Here is a 21343-nt window from a genome sequence, read left to right as displayed (position 1 = left end):
ATTATAAATGTGTTCTCTGTTGGTGATGTTGTAAATCTCCTTATACGAAGTACTTTTAATTAAAGCATTTTATATCTAAACCTTTATTATGAAAAATCTTATACCGAGTACACGTTGTGTTGCTACCATTGGTTGCCACTTGCAGGTAGTTGGCGTGGCGGTAATTGGCGTGGCTTCAGGTAATGTGCTACACAGCTAGCTATAGCGATCCATGTTGCATGCTGTTAATCATGCTGCCATTGCTAAGATTCCGTTCATTAGCTAACCATGGAGCTAGATAGTTAAAAGCTCTATTTTCAGACCCTACTTTAAATTTAACGTAACTAGCAAGCTCCCGAGTGGCGTAGCGGTATAAGGATAATGCAATCCAGTGTTAGAGGCGTCACTACAGACACTGGTTCGATCCCGGGCTGTATCACAACTGGCCGTGATCGGGAGTCCCATAGGGCAGCGCACAATTGGCCCAGAGTCTTCTCAAGTGCCCCCTGTGGATAGGGCAAGTACCCCCAGGGTTCCTAGTACCACTGGTTGGGAACCGCACTGTACTAGGGCACCCGCTAGAATCTCAAACAACACAAGTCTTGTCCCTATGCAGCCAGAGAAGTTGCAACATCAGGACTGTGGTGGTAGATTGCAATTTACCACATTCATTTACACATTTGCATGCTTCAACTATGAACTGCCAGTATGACATTATTCAACCGATTGGTTGTTAGAGAGTTGACAGTGGTTTGATTATTGACTCTCACCACCTTTCTAATTTCAGCTGCTTGAGCCATGAGTGAGTTTCGGATACACCATGATGTCAATGAGCTGCTCAGTCTGCTTCATGTGCGAGGAGGTGATGGGGCGGAAGTGTTTATTGATCTACTGCAGAAGAACAGGACACCTTACATCACCACAACAGTGTCTGCACACAGTGCAAAGGTGATTGATGGGGAAGTTATTGGCAAATGTTTCATAGGTTGATGATCTTCCTATGCTTTTCCTACAGATGATTAAACTTTCATTAAACTTTCAACGTTGATTCAACTTTCATTCACAGGTCAAAATAGCAGAGTATTCAAAGACGTCAGAGGACTTCCTAAGGAAATATGATGAGCTCAAGTCAAAAAATGTCCGCAACCTGGACCCACTGGTCTACCTCCTATCAAAGCTTAGTGAGGATAAAGAGGTAATCACTTACATTTTACATCTATTGTTCAGATGCTGACAACTGCACTGTTCAAATGTCAAGTACAGTACAGTATTATGTTATGTCCCAATAACATTGTGTTGTGCGTTGATCTTCTCCAGATCCTCCAATGTCTGCAACAGAATGCCAAAGAAAGGTCTGAAGCGTCTGCTAATGCGACAACAAGTACAACCTTTGCTATCCCTCCAACCAGCACTAAAAAAAAAAAGATGTCAATGCAGGAACTTGAAGAGCTGCGCAAGAAGCTGGGGAATGTCACTGCCAGCTCCAATGTGCCCCAGGTGTGTACTCGTGTCATTTTAAGGTTCATTTTGATTAGGGTCAGGATATTGTCTTCCTGACCAGGAAAGGCCTGATGCGCTATTATAGTCTATTACATATTTTTACTATTACTAGGTCAGGTCATGTATCCCCCCCCCCATGTTTGCAGTCTGCTGAAATCACACGAAAGATGCTGAGGGACAGACACAACAAAAAGAACCCCACTCAGCCCAACCCGGTGTTTCCCAATTGGGTGTATGACCGGCCTGCTCTGATTGGGGACTTCATCACCGGTGCCACAGCAGCAGGAGACCCAGCAGTGGCCATTGGTATGAATGCTCCTCATATCTCACTTTGACACATTTTGATTGACTTCATGAAATTCCTGCATAGTTTCACTGACTGAGTGGCTGCTCATTTTCATGTAATAACAAAATCTGTGAAAATGTACCTGGTATGTTTAGCGGTTATGAGGATGAGCACGCCACAAATAATCTCTTTGGTATTTTATGATCAGGTACAATGCCCCTGCCAGCCCAGGAGCAGGCGTTGGTTGATGATTTGCTCTTTGTGCTGGTCGGTGTGGACGGCAGAGACATCACGGCCCAGCCTGTCCTCGGGAGGCAGAATCGCTCCTTCATCGTTGACCCAACCCTTGACATGTCCATCAAGGAGCTCATACTACTCTACTATAACACGGTGAGTGAACTTTAAAAGGGGAATATAGCTGCTTAACCTTGTTTTGTCTCATTTGCTAGACTCAAATGTAGATCCTTACACCATCTGGAGATGTAATCAAAGGAAAATGTGCATTGTGTTGTCATTTTGGATGTTGGATTTTGTGGCATAACATTTTGGCTGTGTTATGTCTGGCAGCTTCACTGAGGAGAAGTCGTCTTTTGAGTACGGCCAGGTGAACCACGCCCTGACGGCAGCCATGAGGACCCTGATGAAGGAGTATCTGATCCTGGTGACCCAGCTGGAGCACCTCCACAGGCAGGGCATGCTCTCCCTGCAGAAGCTCTGGTTCTACATCCAGCCCACCATGAGGACCATGGAGATCCTAGCCTCCATTGGTAAAGCCTTCATGATCAAACAATAAAACATCTATATACAGTGGGGCAAAAAAGTATTTCGTCAGCCACCAATTGTGCAAGTTCTCCCACTTAAAAAGATGAGAGGCCTGTAAAAAAAAATCCAGAAAATCACATTGTAGGATTTTTAATGAAATTATTTGCAAATTATGGTGGAAAATAAGTATTTGGTCAATAACAAACGTTTATCTCAATACTTTGTTTATATACCTTTTGTTGGCAATGACAGAGGTCAAACGTTTTCTGTAAGTCTTCACAAGGTTTTCCCACACTGTTGCTGGTATTTTGGCCCATTCCTCCATGCAGATCTCCTCTAGAGCAGTGATGTTTTGGGGCTGTTGCTGGGCAACACAGACTTTCAACTCCCTCCAAAGATTCATTCTTTCCTTTACACGGATCAGTCGTCCTGGTCCCTTTGCAGAAAAACAGCCCCAAAGCATGATGTTTCCACCCCCATGCTTCACAGTAGGTATGGTGTTCTTTGGATGCAACTCAGCATTCTTTGTCCTCCAAACACGACGAGTTGAGTTTTTACCAAAAAGTTTTATTTTGGTTTCATCTGACCATATGACATTCTCCCAATCTTCTTCTGGATCATCCAAATGCTCTCTAGCAACCTTCAGACAGGCCTGGACATGTACTGGCTTAAGCAGGGGGACACGTCTGGCACTGCAGTATTTGAGTCCCTGGCGGCGTAGTGTGCTACTGATGGTAGGCTTTGTTACTTTGGTCCCAGCTCTCTGCAGGTCATTCACTAGGTCCCCCCGTGTGGTTCTGGGATTTTTGCTCACCGTTCTTGTGATCATTTTGATCCCACGGGGTGAGATCTTGCGTGGAGCCCCAGATCGAGGAAGATTATCAGTGGTCTTGTATGTCTTCCATTTCCTAATAATTGCTCCCACAGTTGATTTCTTCAAACCAAGCTGCTTACCTATTGCAGATTCAGTCTTCCCAGCCTGGTGCAGGTCTACAATTTTGTTTCTGGTGTCCTTTGACAGCTCTTTGGTCTTGGCCATAGTGGAGTTTGGAGTGTGACTGTTTGAGGTTGTGAACAGGTGTCTTTTATACTGATAACAAGTTCCACCAGGTGCCATTAATACAGGTAACGAGTAGAGAACAGAGGAGCCTCTTAAAGAATAAGTTACAGGTCTGTGAGAGCCAGAAATCTTGCTTGTTTGTAGGTGACCAAATACTTATTTTCCACCATAATTTGCAAATAAATTCATAAAAAATCCTACAATGTGATTTTCTGGATTTTTTTTCTCATTTTGTCTGTCATAGTTGAAGTGTACATATGATGAAAATTACAGGCCTCTCTCATATTTTTAAGTGGGAGAACTTGCACAATTGGTGGCTGACTAAATACTTTTTTGCCCCACTGTATGTTCCATATGCATCATATATTCGATCATACAATATAATGTGGTTGGTAGATATATTTGCGTTGCTTTTTGGGCGCACTTTTGGAGATTCAATTGTATTATGCTTAGATTGACCTGTCAGTGGTGTTATGCCGGTCTTGTTTTATGGTCTATGATGATTTGGTGATGGTTGTGTGTGTGGTATGGTCATTAAGGTATGTTGTTGCAGACTGCCCAAAGTAAAAAGTACTCATAGTATTAAAAAAAATGTCTCCAAAGGTTATTGATGTCTATTTAATCAGTGGGTTGCATGTTCTGTTTTCAAAGCCTCCTCGGTGGACAAAGGAGACATGGGTGGGTCAACGTTGAGCCTCCTTCACGATCGTACCTTCAACTACACTGGAGACAGTCAGGCCCAGGAACTATGCCTCTACCTCACGAAAGCAGCTAGTGTCCCTTACTTTGAGATACTGGAGAAATGGATCTATAGAGGCATCATCAAGGACCCTTACAGGTACAGTCTTTTGTCGCTCAACTCATTTACCACAATTCTTACATTGAATCACATCAGCACTTTTCTACTGGGTCACAGGCTTGGACATGACTTAAGACACAATTTAGATTTCAGACAATGAGTTAGTTCAGCACATCTTTGGTGATTTATTTTGTCTTCGTAGTGAATTCATGGTTGAAGAGCACGAGCTACAGAAAGAGAAGATCCAGGAGGACTACAACGACAAGTATTGGGATCAGCGGTACACAATCGTACAGCACAGAATTCCATCCTTTCTTCAGAAAATGGCAGACAAAATTTTGAGTACAGGTAAGACGCATCATACTATTTGGATCAGATTTGTTCCGATCACCTTTTAGTGCATCCTGACAATGCCCAGTGCAATTCACTGTGTTCCTGTGAAAAACTAATAGTATCAAGTTCTTCATCATTTTCTGAGTTGTTTGAGTTGGTTTTTCTTCTCGTCCTCTTCTATAGGTAAATATCTCAATGTGGTGAGAGAGTGTGGCCGGGACGTGACTTGTCCGGATGCTAAAGAGGTCCTTTACACTCTCAAGGAGAGAGCCTACGTGGAGCAAATAGAAAAATCCTACTACTACGCCAGTAAGGTCCTCCTAGACTTCCTGATGGAGGAGAAGGAGTTGGTCGCACGCCTTAGGTAAACAACAACAAAACTATAAATAGGTCAATCAAGTCTGATGGGTTTTTTCGAATTTGGTATGTTCTGTTATATGCTAAGAGATGTATTCTTCCTAGGTCAATCAAGCACTACTTTTTGATGGACAAGGGAGATTTCTTTGTCCATTTCATGGACCTGACGGAAGAGGAGCTCAAAAAGCCAGTTGATGACATTGTCCCTCCCAGACTGGAGGCCTTGCTAGAGCTGGCTCTGAGGATGAGTACTGCTAACACAGACCCATTCAAAGATGACCTGAAGGTAAATATGCTAGAATACCAGTCTGTAATTTATGCTATTTTGATTACAACAGCACTATCTAGTGGTTATTAAGGAGAGGAGCCTAATTCCTTATTCATTCCGGTTCATGACCTAAAATACATACTGTACACATTATGTTTTGAAATATTATTTCATGCATGCATTAAGATGAATGAATAGGCTCATGTAACCTTCCCAAAATAAGTACTTGAAGAAAGTTCTCATTGTCTGAGCATATAGCTTACAGTACTTGAAGAAAGTTTGAGAGTGACGGTCTGGGTTTGGTAGCGCTCCAGTCCTCCCTGTCATAATAAGCAGGACATGGAAATCGTATCACAGTATATCCCAGAGAAATATAAGTGCAGTCAATGTAAGTAACCTAATGTATGTTCCTTTAACTGTTAACTCAGATTGTATTGTCAGCAATAATCACATGCCCATAGAATTGATTTCTATTTTTGCACTGAAACCGTCTACCTTAGGAAGAAGCCCACTATGGGCAGCCCACTCAGTATAATTGGCTCAAATGTGAATGTCACTGACATCTCTACCTCGCATCTGCCTCTCAGAGTAGCACTAAAAACAAGCAAGCAACCTACCTACATGTACATATTACCTCAATTACCTCAACTAACCTCTACCCCCACACATTGATTCGGTACCAGTACCCCCTGTATATAGTTAAAAGAAAAAAAAGTATTATTGTTTTAATGTTTTTAGCAAATATTTTCTTACTTAACCAATAATGCAGAGTTGTTTTTTTTAAGGGCTTGTAAGTAAGCATTTCATGGTAAGGTTGTACCTGTTGTATTTGGCCCATGTGACAAATCAAAGTTGATTTGAAAAGTACTAAAAATAGCCCATTTTAACATGTATTCTGAGGAACAAGGTTCATGAAATTGACAACTTACTAACATCAGAAAACATTTATATTCTGGCCATCTCTAAAACACACTTGGATAATTCCTTTAATGCAGTAGTAGCTATACATGATTCTAGTATATATAGAAAAGAGAGAAATGCAAATGGGGGAGGTGTTGCTATGTATGTCGAGTCATACTCCTGTTGTGCTCCTCTCTCAGCCTCTGTCAGATGATGGAGAAGTAATATGGCTACAGGTTCATCTGCCTCCTATTCTGGTAGGAAGTTGCTATAGACCACCGAGTGCTAAAAGTCTGTATTTGGACTAGATGTTTGAAATGCTCAATAATGTATGTGATATCAACAGGTCTATTTTTTGGGTGACCTAAATATTGACTGGTTGTCATCAAGCTGTCAACTCAAAAAGAAGCTTCAATCTGTAACCGATGCCAGCAATCCGGTTCATGTTATCAGTCAACCTACCAGGGTATTTACAAACAGAATAGGAACTGAATCATATACGTGTATTGATCAGATCTTTACTAATGCTGCAGAAATCTGCTCTAGAGCAGTACCCATCAGATGTAGTGATCATAATATAATAGCCATATCTATAAAAACCAAAGTTCCAAAGACTGGACCTAAAATTGTGTAACGATGATTCCTATGTCGAAGATGTGAAAAATATTTGTTGGTCTGATGTATGTGATGAGGAACAACCTGATGCCACATATGAAGCATTTATGAAACGGCTTCTTCCGGTTTCTAATAGGCATGTGCCCATCAAGAAACTGTTAGAACTGCCAAATCCCCATTAATACAGTGCATTCGGAAAGTATTCAGACCTCTTGACTTTTCCCACATTTTGTTACGTTACAGACTTATTCTAAAATAGATTAAATAGTTTTCCCCTCAATCTACACACAATACCCAATAATGACAAAGCCAAAACAGGTTTTAGACATTTTTGCAAATGTATTAAAACAAAAAAAACGTATTACATTTGCATAAGCATTCATACCCTTTACTCAGTACTTTGTTGAAGCATCTTTGGCAGTGATTACAGCTTTGAGTCTTCTTGGCACGACGCTACAAGCTTGGCACACCTGTATTTGGGGAGTTTCTCCCATTATTCTCTGCAGATCCTCTCTAGCTCTGTCAGGTTGGATGGGGAGCATCGCTGCACAGCTATTTTCAGATCTCTCCTGAGATATTAGATCGGGTTCATGTCCGGGCTCTGGCTGGGCCACTCAAGGACATTCAGAGACTTGTCCTGAAGCCACTCCTGCGTTGTCTTGGCTGTGTGGTTAGGGTCGTTGTCCTGTTGGAAGGTAAACCTTCACCCCAGTCTGAGGTCTTGAGCACTCTGAAGCAGGTCCTTACACCATGGCAACCCTGCCTCCCAACAAGCTATGGGTATTGATCATATTCCGGCGTCTATTAGAAAAGGGGACTGTCTTAAAGAGTTAAAACAAAGGGAACATTTTGGGATTTACAAACTACAGGCCACTCAGTACCCTGGTTTAAATGAAGATATGGATTTACAAACTACAGGCCACTATGTACCCTGGTTTAAATGAAGATATGGATTTACAAATTACAGGCCACTAAGTACCCTGGTTTAAATGTAGATATGGATTTACAAACTACAGGCCACTAAGTACCCTGGTTTAAATGAAGATATGGATTTACAAACTACAGGCCACTATGTACCCTGGTTTAAATGAAGATATGGATTTACAAACTACAGGCCACTAAATACCCTGGTTTAAATGAAGATATGGATTTACAAACTACAGGCCACTATGTACCCTGGTTTAAATGAAGATATGGATTTACAAACTACAGGCCACTATGTACCCTGGTTTAAATGAAGATATGGATTTACAAACTACAGGCCACTACGTACCCTGGTTTAAATGAAGATATGGATTTACAAACTACAGGCCACTATGTACCCTGGTTTAAATGAAGATATGGATTTACAAACTACAGGCCACTAAATACCCTGGTTTAAATGAAGATATGGATTTACAAACTACAGGCCACTAAATACCCTGGTTTAAATGAAGATATGGATTTACAAACTACAGGCCACTCAGTACCCTGGTTTAAATGAAGATATGGATTTACAAACTACAGGCCACTATGTACCCTGGTTTAAATGAAGATATGGATTTACAAACTACAGGCCACTATGTACCCTGGTTTAAATGAAGATATGGATTTACAAACTACAGGCCACTATGTACCCTGGTTTAAATGAAGATATGGATTAACAAATTACAGGCCACTAAGTACCCTGGTTTAAATGAAGATATGGATTTCTCACCCTTCCTGTAGGGTTGTGATAGGTCCATTTGCTGTCATCTAGTGGACATTTTGCTCAATTGCCCTCAGCTACGTTTAGACTGTTGTTGTTCATGTTTGCTGTGTTCTAATGTACTATGGAATATATTTCTTTCTTATTCTTGACACTTCTCCCAGTCATATTTAAGGTTAGAACTACATTTCTTTTTTTTTCTTTTTTTTTGCATTTTCCAATTAAGAACATTCAAAACAAACATGAAAAGATATTAGACAACGATAGGACGAAGTGACAGTAACAGACGAGCGTAAAAAAAAAAATATATATTATTATTATATATACAAACATACAATAAGAAAAAAAAAATAACGAGACATTGGATCACCTGCCGTAGGCTACATATTATACATATAATGTGTGAAACATTGTGAGGATTATATATAGATTCAATCAATGAGATGAGGGAGATTCTCCATATAGTCAATAAAATGTTGCCAAATTCGGTAAAATGTCTTTAACTTAACCTCAAGCAGTAAGTGATTTTCTCCAAAGGGATACAACTATTAACTTCCAATAGCCACATTGCAACTGGCAGGGAGGAATCCAATTTCCATTTCAAGGCAATACATTTATTGGCAATCGCTAGCAATATTTCTGTTAGCTTTATAGTATGGCTTTGCCTAAGATTGGTGTTAGTAAAGTTACCCAGTAGACAGACCTCCGGGTCTAAAGGGAATGCAACCCCGTGAATTGAGGATATGGTATCGCATACCCCCTGCCAGAAACGGTGTAGTTTTGAACACTGCCAAGTGGAATGGAGGAATGTTCCTTCATCTGAGCCACATCTAAAACATAGGGAGGAGATATCTGGGTTGAACTTGTGCATTCTAGATGGGGTGATATAGAGCTGATGGAGGAAATTAAACTGGATCAGTCTGTATCTGGAGTTCAATGTGGATGTAACACCATCCCTGCATAGGTCACTCCATAGATCCTCATCAAGATCAATACCCAGATCCTTTTCCCATCTAAGTCGGGGTTTATCTAGCCCAGGCAGTGTTAGTCCTGACATAAGAGCATCGTATACACGGGAAATGGTCTTGAACAGTGGTTGGTCTGCATGGCAGAGTTGTTCAATAGGTGACATCTTAGGTAGGTTCCATTGTCCCTTGAGAGTCACCCTAATAAAGTTTCGTAGTTGTAGGTAGCTAAAGAAGTCCCTGTTAGGCAAGTGGTATTTCTGTTTCAGCTGATCAAAAGACATAAGAACTCCCTCCTCGTAACAATGTTCCAGAAGAGTGATCCCCTTATCAGACCATGGTCTAAAGTTACTATTCTGGAAAAACATAGGGATCAATCTATTGTTCCATAAAGGGGTTTAGGGGAAAGGAATCCCTCTCGTCCGAACAGCTCATGCAGTTTGCACCATGCCAGGACAGAATGTATGATTAAAGGGTTGTCTGTGATGGTTTTTATAGATTTTCTGTCCCATTTGTAAAACAATTCTGCCCCAGTGTCATCATTTACCTCAAGCTTTTCAATGTTAAACCATGAGGGAGAGGGACCATTGTCAAACCTCTGAGCCAGAAACCTAAACTGTGCAGCCCAGTAGTACATTCTAAAATTGGGGAGGTTTAAACCCCCTTGACTGTAATCAAGGGTCAGTTAATCCAGGCCAACCCTAGGGTTTTTGCCGTGCCAGATAAACCGTCTGGTCAGTTTGTCGATAGAGGGAAAAAATGCTGCGGGAACAGGGATAGGGAGAGATTGAAACAGATATAGAAATCTGGGCAGGACATTCATTTTAATTACATTGATTCTACCCAGTAGAGTGAGAGGTAAGTCCATCCATTTACAAAGGTCAACCTCCACCTTTTGCAACAAACTGGCCAGATTGAGTTTATAGAGGTTGTTCAGATTACCATCCACCATTATGCCCAAATATGTGAAGCCCATAGGCGACCATCAAAAAGGAAACTTGTGCTTGATGGTATGATGGTCAAAGACAGACAACGGTAAGATTTCGCTTTTATCAAAATTGACCTTATATCCAGAGAAAGAACTATAAAACTGTAGTAGGATCTGCAAGTGAGAGAGGGAGTGTTCTGGGTTTGTTAGAAATAAGATAAGGTCGTCCGCAAAGAGTGATAATTTATGGGTATGGGGGCCCACCTCAAAGCCATGTATGTCAGGGCACGTTCTAATAATAGCCTCAGCCAACGGTTCGATAGCGAGGGCAAAGAGGTGGGGGCTAATTGGGCAACCTTGTCTGTTCCCCCTATAAAGAGGGAAAGAGGAGGAAGTAATCCCATTGGTAGCAATCCTAGCTTTAGGAGATTTGTAGAGTGATTTTATCACATTTATAAACACGGTACCTAAACCGAACTTTTCCAAGACGCAAAAGAGGTATGGCCATTTCAGCGTCGAGGGAGACTGCAACACTAGGTAGTTTGTTTTTGTTAGCAAGGTGAATTATATCAAAGAACCTTCTGAGATTATTGGAGGACAATCTATTAATTATGAAGCCAGTCTGATCTGGGTTGACCAACAGGGGAAGACATGACTCCAGTCTCTTAGATAGCATCTTGGTGACCAGTTTACAATCTGTGTTGAGAGAGATTGGTCTATAGGAGGCGCACTTTAGTGGGTTTTTCCCTTTCTTGTGGATTACAGTAATCACTGCTTGAGAGAAGGACTCTGGAAAGCAGTTGTCTTCTCTGGCTTTTTTAAGTACCTCCATAAGGTAGGGGACCAACAGCTCCCTAAATTCTTTATAGAACTCTGGAGGGAAGCCATCCTCCCCAGGAGATTTATTAGAAGGTAAGGATTTAATGGCCTCCAACAATTCAGGAACTGAGAAGTGTTCACTCAGGCGCTCGCTGTCTTCCCCTGACAGGCATGGGAGGTTGAGAGAGGAGAGAAAGGAGTCGATCTCTGATAGATCGTCGCTTGATTGGGAAGTGTAGAGGTCTTCATAGTATATCTTAAAAGTATTATTAATTTCAGAAGGGTCGAAAGATATCTCATTAGTAAGAGTTTCTATGGCATTAATTGTCCTCTTACTTTCCTCTGTTTTCAGTTGCCATGCCAATACCTTGTGAGCTTTCTCTCCAAGCTCGTAATAACGCTGTTTTGATTTAGTGATGGCCCTCTCAGCTTGATTTCAGATTCAAGGGCACTCAGTTCCGCACCGTGTTTTCACTTCAGCCCTTTAGTATAGGAAATAATCTGTCCCCTCAGATAGCTTCATTCTTTGGGACACATTGAAGGCCTGTCAGGAGCAGAGGGTTTGTTTGTCAAAGTAAAAATATTGATCTGCTCTTTGATGAATGCACAAAATTCAGGTTGCTTTAGGAGTGTAGAATTTAGTCTCCATCTATATGCTCCATTTACCTTGGTAGGAATGGAGATTGATAATACCAGAGGAGAATGGTCACTAAGCAATCTGGGGAGATACTCAACATCTAACACTATGAAACAGTTATGTCGAAAGTAAAAAGTTATCTATGCGTGTGTGTGTCTTGTGTGGGTGTGAATAAAAAGAGTAGTCCCTATCCTGTGGGTGCAACTGTCTCCAGATGTCATTCATGAAAGATCTCAATTTACTAGACATGGTGAGCTTGCCGGCTTTGGTAAAAAGTGAGGGTTTATCAGAAGACCTATCAAGAACTGTATCTAAGCAAAAATTAAAATCTCCTCCAACCAGTAGCCATCCTGGTGGTGCTTGAGCGACCTGAAGGAAGACATTCTGAATAAACATATGGTCATCGAAGTTAGGAGCATAAATATTCAATAGGGTCCAAGACTCTGAAAACATGTGCCCCTGCACCAAAACAAACCTGCCAGAGGGATCAGAGGTGGTGTTGTTGACGCAGAAGGGGATGTGTCTACTTATCAAAATTGCAGTTCCTCTTGCTTTGGAGTTAAAAGAGGATGCAAAAACTTGTCCTACCCATTCCCTTTTCAATTTCTTGTGTTCACTGGCTGTAAGATGTGTTTCTTGTAAAAACACAATGTCAGCCTTTAATTTCTTACGGTATGTATAGACTCTTTTCCTTTTAATCGGGCTGTTAAGACCTTTTACGTTGAATGTGACATATTTTAGTGGATTAAGCATAGGTTGGGTTTCAAATATGTAATTGAATAGAAATCTATCATATGCAGATAATTAGGAAATGTTTCAACTTTGGTTTGAGCACAAAAGTGACCTGTCTCTTTAGGAAGGAAACAATAAACATAGAAAAAATCCCACCCACCCCGATTGTCAGACTAAAACAACAATCCCAACAATCAAACATGCATACACTTGTAGAGATACGTTGCTGCTCGCTTTCCATCTTGCTCTTACTAGCTAAACCTTAGCGTAAACTAAAACCTGCGAGCTCTCTAAGTTGAAAACAAACGTTGTGAATAGATATTTATGGCTGAATATTTACTGCCCACGGTAAGGGCTGCTTGAGTCTCTTTTCGAAAGATGAACATAAATGAGGGGGAATGCAGTGGGCCTAAGCCCACTTATTGCTTCGCCCAGTGGATATGGACTAAACCAAAATATACTCTCCTGTAAATGTAATAGAACTCACCCCGGAAAGATACAGTTAGTTGAAAATGTACAAATCAATTATAGTGACCGGGAGATACCAGCAGTTCAGTAAGAGAAAACAAGCGAACTGCATTTTATCCCCCAGAGAGACCGTCCTGGCTCAGACGTTGCTCAGTTCTTTGAGAAAAGTGTGCACTTCTCCCGGTGTTGAAGAGATGGCTTCGGCCTTTGTACTGAACTTTCATCCGCGCAGGGTGGATGAGATAGCCGGTGATGTTCTTCTCCTTCAGTGCTTTGGAGGCAGGTCTGAACTGCTTGCGACGTCTGGCGAGATCCGCGCTCATATCTGGGAAAAGGCTGACCCTCTTTCCATCGATGGTGATGTCCCCTTTGGCTCTTGCGAGTTGCAGTATCTTCTCTCTGTCTTGGAAACGGAGGAACCTGATCAGGACGGCTCGTGGGGGCTCATCTGGCCGGGGTTTCGGCGCTGATGTTCTGTGGGCGCGTTCGATTTCCAGCGGCTTGGTGAAGTGGATTATGCCTAGGACCTCCGGGATCCATTGAGTGAAGAAACGGACCGGGTCACGGCCCTCGCTGTCCTCTTTCAATCCCACCACACGGATATTACTACGTCTACTCTGGTTCTTCGTCTAATCTACCTTGTTTTTGAGGTTGGCATTGTCCTTTTGCAGTTGTATCAAGACCTGGTCATGTCTAGCGATGGTATCTTCAATTGTGCTAATGCACAACTCTGCCTCAGTCGTTCTCAAAAGGAGATCATTCATGGAGGATTTCAGGTCGTCAATGGAAGAATGGAGTTCAGCCGATTTCTTATCAATTTTCATAGAAAGACCTCTGTTACCATCCTGAATTTCCCGGAGGAGAGTAGCCAGCATGTCGGCAGGCTCGCAAGAGGCTGCTGAGAGCAACAGTCTGGAACTGTCGTCTGAGTTATGAGGGCTAATGCTAATCTTGCTAGCTGTAGCGTTATCGTTATCTTGGGAATCAACAACGTTTTGGTCGTCCTTCTTGCCTCTCGGTCGGAGGTCCATGGCTCTTTGGGAAGGTAAGTACTTGACAATTTATCAGCCGATGTTAGAATATCGTTTCAACGTTGTTATTTAGGTAAAAATATAATAACTTTAAAGAGCTCGGTTTGTCAACGTCTTATCTATAAATAAGGACAAGCCAACTGGTACCAACAACCTGGATGGTAAATTGCTGAGGTTGGTAGCGGAATACATTGCGACTCCTGTTTGCCACATCGTCAGTGTAAAGCTTAGAAGATTGTGTGTGCCCTCAGGCCTGGAGGGATTCAAAGGTCATTCCGCTGCTCAAGAATATCAGAGCACCGGTTCAAACAGCCTGTTACCGGCACTTGGCAAACTTTTGGAAATAATTGTGTTTGAACAGATACAAAATTATTTTACAGAAAACAAACCAATGACAGACTTTCAGCATGCTTATAAGGAAGGGCACTCAACATGCTCGGGACTGACACAAATTATTTGTTGAAAGTAATTGATAGAAGATTGTGGGAGCTGTTAGACTTCAGTTCAGCTTTTGAGATCATTGATCATAACCTGTTGCTGAATAAACATAGGTGTTATGGATTTGTATCCTTTCACTTATGGATTGAGAGTTGGATTGGTGTACAGCCGGGCAGCCAGCGTTGGCCATTATTGTTTTTCGTTTTTACTAATGACCTTCCACTGACCTTGAATAAAGCCTGTGTAAAGTCTATGTACGCTGACGACTCAACAGTATATATGTTGGCTATTACACTAAAATAAATAAATGTACCCATTTACATTGAGCTCCAGTCAGTTTTAGAATGGGTAACTAGGCTGGTGCTAAATATAAAAAATGAAAGACATCGTTTTTGGGACACATCACTCGTTCAACCCTAAACCAACATCTAGATCTATTATTGAATAATGTGGGGATTGAGCCAAGTTGAGGAGACTAAACTGCTGGGTGAAACCCTAGATAGCAAGCGGTCATGGTGAAAACATACAGACTCAATGGTTGCTAAAATGGGAAGAGGTCTGTCTGTGATAAGGCGTTGCTCTGCTTTCTTGACGTCTCAGTCGACCAGACAGGTCCTACAGGCCATAGTTTTGTTGCACCTGGACTACTGCCCAGTTGTGTGGTCGTGCGACAAAGAGCGACATGGATAAATTGCAGTTGGTCCAGAACAGAGCAGCACGTATTGCACTTAATGTCCAGGGAGCGTGAATGTCAGTAACGTGCATGTCAATCTCTCCTGGCTCAAAAGTTGAGAGTTTGACTGCATCACTATTGATCTTTGTGTGAGGTGTTGATGTGTTGAAGGTACCAAACTGTCTGTTCAAGCAGTTGGCGCAGTGTTATGTATATTATGTTATTATATTATGTATTTTATTTGTGTTGGGTAATTGGGGATACCAATAAAAAATATGAAATAATTACAGCAGCTGGGCACACTGTTGACTACTTTAAGGAGAACCTAAAGTCATTTATGATCTTGTTATTCAAATGGCGTCATTGCTGTTTACATTTACATTTACATTTAAGTCATTTAGCAGACGCTCTTATCCAGAGCGACTTACAAATTGGTGCGTTCACCTTAAGACATCCAGTGGAACAGCCACTTTACAATAGTGCATCTAAATCTTTTAAGGGGGGGGTGAGAAGGATTACTTTATCCTATCCTAGGTATTCCTGAAAGAGGTGGGGTTTCAGGTGTCTCCGGAAGGTGGTGATTGACTCCGCTGTCCTGGCGTCGTGAGGGAGTTTGTTCCACCATTGGGGGGCCAGAGCAGCGAACAGTTTTGACTGGGCTGCGCGGGAACTGTACTTCCTCAGTGGTAGGGAGGCGAGCAGGCCAGAGGTGGATGAACGCAGTGCCCTTGTTTGGGTGTAGGGCCTGATCAGAGCCTGGAGGTACTGAGGTGCCGTTCCCCTCACAGCTCACAGTTTACCGCATTAGACCATTTCTTATAGATGCACTTTAGCACAGTAATAGAAAATTGCTGAAGGGCAGAATCGCAAATGTCTATAGGCTATACATATAAAAGACTATATGACTGTTTTGGGAGGGGCTTCACACTGAACTCATCCATCCACCCTCTGTTCCTGTTTCCCAGATTGACCTAATGCCTCATGACGTGATCACCCAGCTGCTGCGGGTGCTGGCCATTGAGACCAAGCAGGAGAAGGCCATCATCAATGCCGACCCCAAGAGGTGGCCCTCAGCGGCCTGGAGGCCTTCTCCTTCGACTACATCGTCAAGTGGCCGCTGTCGCTCATTATCAACAGGTAGGTACACTGGGGCTATATGCAAGGCCAGGTCTCCCTTGGGTAAGAGGTCTTCGGACCTCAGTATGACCTGGTTAAAAGAAGGTGAAAAAGGCGACCTTGAAAATGGGATAAAATACCCTAATGTATAGCTTCTCAATCTATAGAGAAACCCCCCTCGGGGAACCAAAACCAGGGCGTGCCAAATGCCAATACTATAATCATGTGTTCTGAATTTGTATATACACTGCTCAAAAAAATAAAGGGAACACTTAAACAACACAATGTAACTCCAAGTCAATCACACTTCTGTGAAATCAAACTGTCCACTTAGGAAGCAACACTGATTGACAATAAATTTCACATGCTGTTGTGCAAATGGAATAGACAACAGGTGGAAATTTAGGCAATTAACAAGACACCCCCAATTAAAGGAGTGGTTCTGCAGGTGGTGACCACAGACCACTTCTCAGTTCCTATGCTTCCTGGCTGATGTTTTGGTCACTTTTGAATGCTGGCGGTGCTTTCACTCTAGTGGTAGCATGAGATGGAGTCTACAACCCACACAAGTGGCTCAGGTAGTGCAGCTCATCCAGGATGGCACATCAATGCGAGCTGTGGCAAGAAGGCTTGCTGTGTCTATCAGCGTAGTGTCCAGAGCATGGAGGCGCTACCAGGAGACAGGGCAGTACATCAGGAGACGTGGAGGAGGCCATAGGAGGGCAACAACCCAGCAGCAGGACCGCTACCTCCGCCTTTGTGCAAGGAGGAGCAGGAGGAGCACTGCCAGAGCCCTGCAAAATGACCTCCAGCAGGCCACAAATGTGCATGTGTCTGCTCAAACAGTCAGAAACAGACTCCATGAGGGTGGTATGAGGCCCCGACGTCCACAGGTGGGGGTTGTGCTTACAGCCCAACACCGTGCAGGACGTTTGGCATTTGCCAGAGAACACCAAGATTGGCAAATTCGCCACTGGCGCCCTGTGCTCTTCACAGATGAAAGCAGGTTCATACTGAGCACATGTGACAGACGTGACAGAGTCTGGAGACGCCGTGGAGAACGTTCTGCTGCCTGCAACATCCTCCAGCATGACCGGTTTGGCGGTGGGTCAGTCATGTTGTGGGGTGGCATTTCTTTGGGGGGCCGCACAGCCCTCCATGTGCTCGCCTGACTGCCATTAGGTACCGAGATGAGATCCTCAGACCCCTTGTGAGACCATATGCTGGTGCGGTTGGCCCTGGGTTCCTCCTAATGCAAGACCTCATGTGGCTGCAGTTCCTGGAAGAGGAAGGCATTGATGCTATGGACTGGCCCGCCCGTTCCCCAGACCTGAATCCAATTGAGCACATCTGGGACATCATGTCTCGCTCCATCCACCATCCGTCTGTGTTGCACCACAGACTGTCCAGGAGTTGGCGGATGCTTTAGTCCAGGTCTGGGAGGAGATCCCTCAGGAGACCATCCGCCACCTCATCAGGAGCATGCCCAGGCGTTGTAGGGAGGTCATACAGGCACGTGGAGGCCACACACACTACTGAGCCTCATTTTGACTTGTTTTAAGGACATTACATCAAAGTTGGATCAGCCTATAGTGTGGTTTTCCACTTTAATTTTGAGTGTGACTCCAAATCCAGACCTCCATGGGTTGATAAATTTGATTTCCATTGATAATTTTTGTGTTTTATTTATTTATTTTTTACCTTTATTTAACTAGGCAAGTCAGTTAAGAACAAATTCTTATTTTCAATTACGGCCTAGGAACAGTGGGTTAACTGCCTGGTCAGGGGAAGAACGGCAGATTTGTACCTTGTCAGCTCGGGGGTTTGAACTTGCAACCTTCCGGTTACTAGTCCAACGCTCTAACCACTAGGCTACCCTGGCCTGTGATTTTGTTGTCAGCACATTCAACTATGTAAAGAAAAAAGTATTTAATAAGAATATTTCATTCATTCAGATCTAGGATGTGTTATTTTAGTGGTCCCTTTATTTTTTTGAGCAGTGTATATATTTTAGTATTTTTCAGGAAAGCGCTGACGAGATACCAAATGCTGTTCCAGCACATTTTTTACTGCAAACATGTCGAGAGGCTGTTGTGCAACGTGTGGATCAGCAACAAAACAGCCAAACAGCACGCCTTGCACAGGGCCAAGTGGTGAGTTGACAAAACTCCTTTAGTTAACTTCCTTGTTTGTTTCTCTAGTGCCAGCTTCCTAATATCAAGTTCTGATATGAGCTATCTGGTTTCCTCCTCCCTGTAGGTTTGCAACAGCGTTTGCCTTGAGACAGCGCATGCTGAACTTTGTACAGAACATCCAGTACTACATGATGTTTGAAGTCATGGAGCCCACCTGGCATATCATGGAGAAGAACTTGAAATCTGTGAGTGGATTGTACCAAGGCTGCTTTTCACCTTGATAGCATTCAGTGCTATTATGTGTTAGCCTATAGTTGTGTCTATCGTAATTGTTCTGTGCATGTTGTAGTAGTGGCATCCATTACAAATGTCAGCCGTGAGGCTTTACTTTGCTTTGACCCAAGATTGTTGTGTTTTCCAGTCCCAATTACATTTATTTTCATTGCTCCTAATAACTGCATGCTGTGGATTAGTGCACACTGTCGTAACAGTCCCAAGCCCTGCATTGATCAGGAATATCTTAATATAGGCCATCTTGTCTTCCCCAGGCCTCCAACATAGACGACGTGCTGTGTCATCACACTAGCTTCCTGGACAACTGCCTGAAGGACTGCATGCTGACCAACCCAGAACTGCTTAAGATCTTTTCCAAGCTCATGTCTGTTTGTGTCATGTTCACCAACTGCATGCAGGTGCGTGGATGTGGAACGCAACTACAAAACCGTGAACGTCAAGGCAGCTTGTTTTAGCTTACATGTAGTGTTTTTGAATGTTTGAATTGACGTGCATCTCATGCACATTAGATAATCTGACTGCAGTGTTCAGTGAATGACTTTACAGTGTCTCTCACTGGTGATCCTTATTAAATGTGTGTCTACAGTGTATTCAGAAAGTATTCAGACCCCTTGACTTTTTCCACATTTTGTTAAGTTACATACTTATTCTAATTTTGATTAAATTAATTGTTTTCCTCATCAATCTACACACAATACCCACAATGACAAAGCGAAAACAGGTTATTGGAAATGTTTGTTTAAAAAAAAAAAAAAACAGAAGTACCTTATTTACATATGTATTCAGACCCTTTGCTATGAGATTCGAAATTGAGGTCAGGTGCATCCTGTTTCCGTCGATCATCCTTGAGATGTATCTACAAGTTGGAGACCACCTGTGGTAAATTCAATTGATTGGGCATGATTTGGAAAGGCACACACCTGTCTATATAAGGTCCCACAGTTGACAGTGCATGTCAGAGCAAAAACCAAGCCAAGAGGTTGAAGGAATTGTCCATAGGGCTCTGACACAGGATTGTGTCGAGGCACAGATCTGGGGAAGAGTACCAAAAAATGTCTGCAGCATTGAAGGTCCCCAAGAACACAGTGGCCTCCATCATTCTTAAATGGAAGAAGTTTTGAATCACCAAGACTCTTCCTAGAGATGGCCGCCTGGCCAAACTGAGCAATCGGTGGAGAAGGGCCTTGGTCTGGGAGGTGATCAAGAACCCGATGGTCACTATGACAAAGGTCCAAAGTTCTTCTGTGGAGTTGGGAGAACCTTCCAGAAGGACAACCATCTCTGCAGCACTCCACCAATGAGGCCTTTATTTTAGAGTGGCCAGGCAGAAGCCACTTCTCAGTAAAAGGCACATGACAGCCTGCTTGGAGTTGCCAAGAGGCACCTAAAGGACTCTCGGACCATGATGAACCGGATTCTCTTGTCTGATGTAACCAAGATTGAACTCTTTGGCCTGAATGTCAAGCGTCACGTCTGGAAGAAACCTGGCACCATCCCTACGGTGAAGCATGGTAGTGGCAACATCATGCTGTGGGGATGTTTTTCAGCGGCAGGAACTGGTAGACTATTTAAGATTGATGGAAAGATTAATGAAGCAAAGTACTTGCAAAACCTGCTCCAGAGCACTCAGGACCTCAGACTGGGGTGAAGGTTCACCTTCCAATAGGTGAACCTTCACCTGTTGGGACAAGTCTCTGAATGTCCTTGAGTGGCCCAGCCAGAGCCCGGACTTGAACCCGATCAAACGTCTCTGGAGAGACCTGAAAATAGCTGTGCAGTGACTCTCCCCATCCAACCTGACAGAGCTTGAGAGGATCTGCAGAGAACAATGGGATAAACTCCCCAAACACCAGCCTGCCAAGCTTGTAGCGTCATACCCAAGAAGACTCAGGGCTGTAATCACTGCCAAAGGTGCTTCAACAAAGTTCTGAGTGAAGAAGGGTATGAATACTTATGTAAATGTGATATTTCAGTTGTTTTTTTTGTTAATACATTTGCAAAAAATTCTAAAAACCAGTTTTTGCTTTGTCATAATCAGGTATTGTGTGTGGATTGATGAGGGGGGAAAAAATGATTTTATACATTTTAGAATAAGGCTGTAACGTAACAAAATGTGTTAAAAAAGTCAAGGGGTTCGAATACTTTGTATTTCCTGGTGTAGCGCTTCACCCGGAGCATGAAGCTGGATCAGGAGTTGAACCGGCTGTCTCTGGAGCATGGCACCATGGAGGGTCCTCCCACCCAGAGCAAACGCACAGAGGAGCAAGAGAAGAAGAGACTCACCTCCAAGGTAACTACACACATACTCACTCATTTACAGCAGATACTCACTAACCAACTTGTAGCAGTGTTTTCAAAGGTTAAACATGTATGAAAATCGGTGTTTTACATGCATATGTTATATAGAACAACAACCAAATACAGTAGTATTGTAATGATGGCAATTAGTATTTGAGACAGAAAATAAATGCTATCTATCAAATATAGCATGATTGATGATGTGATATGCTATGCTATTCCCCAATCAGCAAGTGTCTTACCTATGTGGTTTCCCACGTTGT

At 42.8% G+C, this 21343-nt stretch overlaps 1 protein-coding gene across 1 annotated transcript in view; it reads left to right on the top strand.

The window, feature by feature from the left end:
• LOC115143909 (gamma-tubulin complex component 2-like) overlaps positions 1–21343 on the top strand; it is a 33738-nt gene that overhangs the window by 9742 nt on the left and 2653 nt on the right. Inside the window, 17 exon segments of the mRNA XM_029684370.2 lie at positions 767–927; positions 1046–1174; positions 1297–1476; positions 1626–1785; positions 1974–2136; positions 2138–2155; positions 2333–2532; positions 4239–4425; positions 4589–4734; positions 4903–5083; positions 5182–5362; positions 16203–16293; positions 16296–16374; positions 18378–18506; positions 18613–18733; positions 19037–19180; positions 20944–21072. Coding sequence (XP_029540230.2) covers positions 778–927; positions 1046–1174; positions 1297–1476; positions 1626–1785; positions 1974–2136; positions 2138–2155; positions 2333–2532; positions 4239–4425; positions 4589–4734; positions 4903–5083; positions 5182–5362; positions 16203–16293; positions 16296–16374; positions 18378–18506; positions 18613–18733; positions 19037–19180; positions 20944–21072 — 2388 coding nt within the window. The 5' untranslated portion in view covers positions 767–777.

This window comes from Oncorhynchus nerka, linkage group LG16, assembly GCF_034236695.1.
Source record: "Oncorhynchus nerka isolate Pitt River linkage group LG16, Oner_Uvic_2.0, whole genome shotgun sequence".
Lineage (NCBI taxonomy): Eukaryota > Metazoa > Chordata > Actinopteri > Salmoniformes > Salmonidae > Oncorhynchus > Oncorhynchus nerka.
Note: the sequence above shows the minus strand (reverse complement) of the source record. Positions and strands in the feature narration are given on the sequence as shown.